Genomic DNA, 7,934 nt, shown 5'->3' with positions numbered 1-7,934 from the left:
CCCATTCACACACATTCATACACTGAGCCTAAGTGCTCAAACGGAAACTAACACTCACACAGATTCATACACTGATGAGCCATCGGGGGCTCAGTATCTTGCCCAAGAAGGGGCGATTCTAGGATCAGACCTTTAGGGGTGCTCAGCCCCTAATGAGAATGTAGCATGCATACAATGCCTTGCAAAAGTGGTGGGGACATGCTGGAGACATCTCCCCACCCAGCTGATTTTGTCCCCATCACTTTTTGAGAGCATTTGTTAACAATCTTCTGAAAAAAAAGCACCAAGAAATGTTAACTAACAAATGAAAACGCTTTGAGAAAGGTTTATTTGCACAATAAGAAAACATGCAATGCAATATAGTTTCCTTCATATAAAAACAGACATTTCCACCGTAAATTGGAGCAGAAAATGTCTCCCGAATGCAGGAAATTACCAGTTTAATGCTAAAAATCTTGCCTTGTCTTGTTCTTGTTCATATATAAATATATATATATATGTATGTGTGTTATGTGTATGTATGTATATGTGTATGGTATGTAATAAATGCATTTTATAAATGTACATAATAAATGCATTACTAATTGTGCACCTATTTATTCATTAGTCGGTTAAGTTGGCGCATTCAGCTGCCTCTTGTCTCAACATCTTTTTCTTCTTAATTCTTATATTTTCGGCACCACACATTTCTTTTTCCTCTTTCTTTCTTTCACATATTTACCGTCTCTGTTGCACTTGTCACACAACCCTGGGCTGAGTTCAGCCCCGACAAATGTAGCAAACCGGTGTAAAAGGTTTTTGGATTAAACTCGCCCCAGAGGGAAAGTAAACGCCTCTCATCGGCGCCGTTGAGATAATCAGAATTCAGCCAAGTTGGGAGGGGCCGCTCGTATCCCTCCTCAATATTGAAAGTATTAGTTTGGCCCCGAGAGACAGACACACAAGCAGCGTTCCGCAAAAGCTGACCTGTTGGCCAGCGCGTTTGCGGATCATTCAGTAAAACATTAGAAACTGAAAAATGTCTGTATTCAGGGACAATAAATCCGTTTAATATAAGAAAAGCCTTATCAAACTGTAGGCTAATTGGTTGTCCCTTCTCTTGCTTTTCCAAAATCTAAAATTGGAGGACATAAAATAATATAAAAAATCGCTCCTATGCCCAAGGACACTTCGAAACACATTCTGACATGGTCTGTTTGTGGAAATTGGACTAAAAACAATTGCATGTGTATGTAAATAAAATTAGTTTTTTCCTTATCTAATATAAATGTGTGGTGGTTTTCTACAAACAGGTTGCTCTGTTTTGTAGAAGTACGTCTTGTTTCATGTTAAAACCACAAACCAACCTGAGTGTGATTTCTCTTTAGTTCTGACCTCACTGCTGAGCTGCACAACAAACCAAGGTGAGAAAACTTCTTCTGTCACAGCCACAGGTGTGCAGCCTGCAACACTGAGTGGTTAACAGATAAAAAAGATGTTTACAAATGTTGCCAGATCTCAACCAACACTGAAAACATGCAGAAAACTTTCATCTATCAGCTCAAATCTGAGTTTAATTCAGTGCCTGAAACTCAGAGATCAGTTCAGCAGGAAGAAGTGAGAAAGTAGGAATATGAGGAATGTGGAGAAAATTAATGCAAATGTTCTCTCTAACCACATCTTTCTGTCTCTTCCTCCAGCCTCTCTGACTGTGAGTCCCAGCAGCTCTCAGCTGTTTGAAGGAGAGTCTGTCTCTCTGAGCTGTGAGGAGGACGACAGCTCTGCTGGATGGACGCTGAGGAGGAACACAACCAGAAGAACCAGGACTCAATGTGATGACTGGGGTGAACCAGCTGGTTCTTCCTGCAACATCAGTTACATTTTCCCAGTGGACAGCGGAGTTTACTGGTGTGAGTCCAGAGAGGGAGCAACCAGTAACACCATCAGCATCACTGTCACTGGTAAGATCAGACTGTGGAGTTAGTGTTGATGAAGCTGTGTGTAAATGATGAAATGCTGTAGTTTGTCTCTGTGTTGAGGTGGACCAGTGATCCTGCAGAGTCCTGTCCTCCCTGTGATGGAGGGACATGATGTCACTCTGCACTGTAAAACAAAGACCCCTACCTCCAACCTCCCAGCTGGTTTCTATAAAGATGGCTCCCTCATCAGGACTGAGCCTACAGGTCACATGACCATCCACCATGTTAACAAGTCTGATGAAGGCCTCTACAAGTGTAACATCAGCGGTCGTGGAGAGTCTCCATCCAGCTGGATCTCTGTCACAGGTGAGGAGGTTACCTTTGATTTCAGGACTTATTTCATCCAGAGATTTACCTGACCAGGTGGGATTCTCTCTACAGGTAAACCTACAACCTCAGCTCTGCCCACATCCGCAGCTCTGCCCACCCCGACAACCCCGCCTCCTCCAACACCACCTGCCTCAGCCCCCTTCCAGCTTGTGTTCAGACTGATCTGCCACCTGGTGGTCTTCTGTCCGTACTTCATCTCCACTGTCCTCATGGTGTCTTTATATCGACACAGGGCCACAGGTAACACTGAATCATTCACTGATCTTACAATAAGTCAATTCATAAAATCAATCAATACATTTATCAGAGAATTTTATCCAAAGCAACTTACAATTACTACATATGTCAGATGTCGCACACCTATGGAGCAACTAGGAGTTAAGTTCCATGCTCAGAGGCACATGGGTGGAATTGAACCCAGGTCTCTCACACCAAAGACATTTGTCTTATCCACTGCACCATCACCATCAATGACATCAGTGATTGACAGTTAGATGAAGATAAATTAAGTAAATTTTATTTCTAACCTGCTCTGAGTGCAGGACATGACCTGCCAGTCTCTATGGTGATGACCCCGTCTACCCAGGCTGAGGAGGGATTGGATGATGACTATGATGATGTCACCACAGAGCATCACTTCTGAGCTGATCCAGTGTGTTCAGTGTGTTCTGGTTCTTAATGAAGCTAAAATGTTTGATTCATCAGCAAATAAACCTCAGATATCACAAACAGCAGAGGACCCAGATCATTATCAGGATTAACTCTGTCAGGTTTAGTGAAGCTTTATCACTCAGAGAAAGACTGACTGTGGTGAACTTGATTCATGATACAGACCCCTGGACAAATGGACAAAGCTGTCGACATGTTTTTGGTCCAAATGAAAGCTCAGGTTCAGGTTCTGGTTTGAGTTTTGTTGTTACTCTTGCTTGTTTGGTTTAGATGTTAAACAGGGTGATATGTTTACTTTTTATTTACTTTAAAAGTTTTCAATAAACTTCACAAAATTGACCAAACCTCAGTCTCTGTGTCATGCTAAGTTACAAGTTATACAGAGGATGTATCATGTTTTTGGGTTTGGTGTAACGGTAGACAGAACGGACCCAAACGCAACGCTGAGGGTTTGAAAAGGAGGTTTGAGGAAAAAGGGGGACGAGGAGGGACGGGAGGAAAGAGGGGGGAGTGGCAGACGAGGACGCGGGGGACCGAGTAGCTGGAGGAGCGGAAGGTGCTTAGGCTGGAGGTTCGAGGCAGGCTGGCAGACGGGGAGGAGAGGACGCAGTGACCGGGGACCCGGCGGGGTGCAAGGGGGGAAGCCGGAGGGCGTCATGGAGGCGGCGAGAGGAGGAGGAGGCTGGCGTGCAAGCCCGGCTGGCCGAACTGGGAGGCAGAGGTGAGTGAACCTGGCAGGAGGAAACAGACAGACAGGGTTAGTAGGTAACTGGGACGTGAAGCAAAGGGAAATTTCAAAAGAGCCAGAACGAAGCGGTGACACCAAGTCAGGAGCTGCGACGATCGAGCGAGGATGGAGTGGAAAGCCGGGGTAGAAATACTGGTCGTGATGAGGCTGATGGCTGGCAGGTGCGGCGATGGAGGTTAACGAGGTGCAGGTGTGGGTAGCCAGCCGGGCTAGAGAGGGAAAGAGAAGGCACAGGAGAAACCAGAATGCGAGGGAAAGGAGAAACAGGACACTCACCAACAGCCAGGCTGTCACCGCGACATTTGGCTTTTTATTTGTTCATCTTTGTTGTGTTTCTGCCATTTCCTCCTGTGTTTATCACTCCCCGCCTCCTGTGTTCTTGGTTTTTTGTCAGTTGTTCGTTTGTTTCTGTGCTCTGTTTTATTTAAGTCGCCCTTGTGCGTCTTTGTGAGTTTTACTTCCTGGTTTGTTTTGGAGTTGTCTGTGTCTGGTGTCTTTGTCTAGCTTTGTTTCCTGTTCAGTCTTATTAGTCCCATGTGTCTCACCTGTGTTACAGTTACCCTGCCCCCTCTATATAATGGTAGGTTTGCTTGTTCCCTTTTGTCGGATCCTTGTAGCTTGTTGTGCTCTTTCAAATGTGTTCCAGTTTTTAATCTTGCTTGTTTTGTTTGTGGATCTTTGTTGCACTTTTGCCTTCTTTTGATTTTGATTGGCTGTTTTGATTTTGTTTCTTTATGGATTTGTTTGGACTCAGTCACTCTCTGTGGCACACAGCCTGTTAATAAAAACAGTTTGATCATATCTAATAAAGAAGTGCTGACTAAGGGTAAAACTTCTTTAAGCAGTCTAGTTGGGATGGGGACTTAAAAGACAGGTTGATGCTTTAGACATTTTTGAAGTTAGCTGGTAAAGGTGGAGGGAAACAAAGCAGTCTAAACATATATCTGGTTTTACAGCTGTTTCTGAGGTTCCTGATTTTGGAGATAAGTTGTTGCTAGTTGAGGGCAGGTCTTGCTGAATTTTGTCTCTAGTAATTTAAATTTTATGATTAAAGAAGCTCATGAAGTCGTTACTAATGATGGCTTTAGGAATACATGGTTCAACAGAGCTGTGACTTTCTGTTAGTCTGGCTACAGTGCTGAAAAGGAACTTGGGGTTGTTCTTATTTTCTGCTATTAATGTGGAGTAATACGCTGCTCTGGCATCACTGAGGGCCTTCCTACATGTTTTCTTGCCAGATTCATCGAGATTCTTTGAAATTGGTGGAATAGCATTTCCTTTCCAAGTTTCTGCAATGTTTGCTTTCATTTGTGAGTATTGTCAGTAATTTTACAGGCCTGCGGTTCTTGTGAATCTTTTGGCTTCAAAGTCAATGTTCTGCAGCCATGCCAGAAAACAGGGGTGAGGTTGAATGATGATGTCCTTTTATTTATTGCCACATGATCATATGTTTGTATACATATGTATATTTGTTTGGTAAATTATATACAAAACCAAGTTAATACATGCTGTCTATAAAAGACTAAATGGCAAAAGATGTGATTTGTCTCTCAGTAAGTGTCTCCACTGTGGCTCTGCACAACCTGGTCAGTTTTCCACTGAGAAACATGTATAAGTATATTTCCTGTTAACTTTGTGAGAGAAAACCACAAGAGTACGAGTGACACACAAAGAGGAAGGAGGAGGGTTTTACTTGGTGTGACTGAACGTTAATGTGTTGATCTCAGATGGCCGAGAGTTAAAATGGAGAAATCATCTTTACCGCGGCTGCTTGGTAAGTAAGAATCTACTTAATGTGTGAATGTTTGTCTCCACATTGTCTCAAAGATTAGGTCTCAAACATTTCTGGTGATTTTTAGATCAACAGTGAGTTATAGAGAAAAGCAGAAAAGTTTTATACAAAAAGGTAAAGTGCTACAGAAGAGAAAAGCACACACATGCCAGGTTTGGAACAGAGGTTGATTTTTGACAACCTCTAATAATATGACACATCACTATCTTTAATTTAACAAAGTTAAAATACACAAAAACAAACAAGTTAAAATAGGGTTTTTACATTTAATGGCACTTTAAGTTTATAAAATGGACAGTTGAAAATGTTCAGTGTGGCTCCAGGGCCAAAGCTGCTCAGTGTGTCCTCCAGTACGCTGTGTTCCACCTGCTGAGCTCCTCCAAGCTCTCAGTCCTCCTTCTGGCTGCCTCATGGTGAGAAACAGCAACCCTAAATGACAAAGTGGGGACAGCAGTCAGGGAGTGTGACAACCCCTCCCAGGCACTAGGTATCCTGTGTCTGTGTCCTGTCTTTTCGTTATTGTCTTATCGAGAGGGGGTTGTAGCCAATTCTGTGCTACCACGCTGACCACTGGTTGCTGCCACTGGGGGCGCTAAAGATACTGGTCTCTGCCACACAGACCACTGGTCTCTGCCACGCTGACCACTGGTCTCTGCCACTAGGGGCGCTAAAGATACTGGTCTCTGCCACACAGACCACTGGTCTCTGCCACGCTGACCACTGGTCTCTGCCACTAGGGGCGCTAAAGGTAGCGGTCGCTGCCCCACGAACCACTGGTTGCTGCCTTGCTGCCAGGCTGCCACACCGATCACTGGTCGCTACCACAGTCTCTAAGGGAAGGCTGCTTTCTGTTCCTTGTCACACAAAATGTGGCTGTATTAAAAAAGGTCAGTTTCGAGTTTTTATACAGTCTGTGGTTCCAAAGTAGACCTAAAGTGACCTTAGATCATTTAAATTATCTCAACTGGCAGATGATACAATTTTTTGTCTAATAGAGGATCAAAGCAATTTTCTACTGTATCAGGCTTAAGAATGAACTTGAACAAATCTGTTTATTACTTACATTAATAAGATAAACACTTAAATGAGCATACTTTCCTAATAAACTACCTTACGCTGCGCACTTTATGACTGACAGGATGGCTGCACTTCTCCACCATCAGCCGCTATCGTGCTCACAGTTTTGAACAAGCAGGTTAAGGCTGTGACCAGCAAACATGAAACTAGAATTAGACTCTGTATTGACTGCTGCTTATTTCTTTAGCATTATTGGCTTTTTGATGCATCCTCCAATTAGTACAGCGCTACATGTGATAATATGCTTGCTATTGTGTGCCGGCGGCCATCAGTGCGTAAAATAATAACACTTAAATTTTATATGTGAAATTGCATCTCTCCTTGAGCAATAGTCTTTGGTGGCATTTTTCACGCTATTGAAACTCAAACAAGGCTCCACACTGCTGCCACACTGGTCGGTGTGGTCGCTGCAACTTAGGGCGCTAAAGATAGTGGTTGCTGCCACACTGACCACTGGTTGCAGTTGGTTATATCTACTGTAATACATCTTTATCGTAATTCTTTGTTAAAATATTATGGATTATGCCTATTCTTATTGTTGCACTATATATTGCAGTTTGTGTGGTTGTACCTACAGTAATAGCCCACATCTATCTATCTTTAGTCCTTGCCTTATAACAAGGCCTGTGATATCACCTATAAATGAAAGTGTGTGTGTGTGTACATCTTACTATATCACAATACTTTGTAAAATATACTCTATTATATCTTATTGATGCACTGTAGGCGTACAGTATATTGCAGTTTGTGTGGTTGTAGCCAATCTACAGTAGGCTAATACATCTATCTAGATCACAATACTTTGATAAATATAGCCTACAACATTATCGATTATGCCTATATTCTTATTGTTGCACTATATATTGCAGTTTGTGTGGTTAACCTGCAGTAATAAATCTCTATCTTTGGTTCTTGCCTACAAGAAGAAGGCCAGTGTTGTCACCTGTGAAGGAAAGTGTGGTGACCACTTGTTGGTTGAATCCAAGCTAGACTGATTTTAACAATAAGAATATAGTTAATCAAAAATTAGTATGCTATATTTTAAAAAGTATTATGAGATAGATATATAGATATATAGATAGATATAGATATATATAGATATAGATATATAGATATAGATATATAGATAGATATAGATATATATAAAAACAATAAGAGTAGGCATAATCAATAACATAGTATATTTAACAAATAATTATGATAAAGGTGTATTACATTAGACACAACCAACTACAACCAGTGGTCCGTGTGGCAGCGACCACAACGACCAGTGTGGCAGCAGTGGTCTGTGTGGCAGCAACTCAAGACTGTGGAGCCTCGTCTCATGCCCTCTCTCGCCAAATTAAAAGATTAAGTCTGG

The 7,934-nt window shown here is 42.3% G+C and overlaps 1 protein-coding gene across 1 annotated transcript; it reads left to right on the top strand.

The window, feature by feature from the left end:
- Window positions 1-1,601: 1,601 nt before the first annotated feature.
- Window positions 1,602-3,453, top strand: LOC119906606 (Fc receptor-like protein 5). The gene is made up of 3 exons (XM_038723940.1): window positions 1,602-1,940; window positions 2,019-2,528; window positions 2,831-3,453. The coding sequence occupies exons 1-2, from the start codon at window positions 1,613-1,615 to the stop codon at window positions 2,315-2,317; spliced, it is 627 nt and encodes a 208-aa protein (XP_038579868.1). The 5' UTR covers window positions 1,602-1,612; the 3' UTR covers window positions 2,318-2,528; window positions 2,831-3,453.
- The last annotated feature ends 4,481 nt before the right edge of the window (window positions 3,454-7,934 follow it).

The sequence above is a fragment of the Micropterus salmoides genome, unplaced genomic scaffold, assembly GCF_014851395.1.
Source record: "Micropterus salmoides isolate LMB-PRFRI ecotype aquatic unplaced genomic scaffold, ASM1485139v1 Ms_hic_scaffold_1693, whole genome shotgun sequence".
Classification (NCBI taxonomy): domain Eukaryota; kingdom Metazoa; phylum Chordata; class Actinopteri; order Centrarchiformes; family Centrarchidae; genus Micropterus; species Micropterus salmoides.
Note: the sequence above shows the minus strand (reverse complement) of the source record. Positions and strands in the feature narration are given on the sequence as shown.

Excerpts from the sequence above, each read along its gene's own strand:
- LOC119906606 (XM_038723940.1), top strand. The coding sequence starts at position 1,613 with ATGAGGAATGTGGAGAAAATTAATGCAAATGTTCTCTCTAACCACATC. Across the intron at positions 1,941-2,018 it reads CATCAGCATCACTGTCACTG|GTGGACCAGTGATCCTGCAG; the intron begins GTAAGATCAGAC and ends CTCTGTGTTGAG.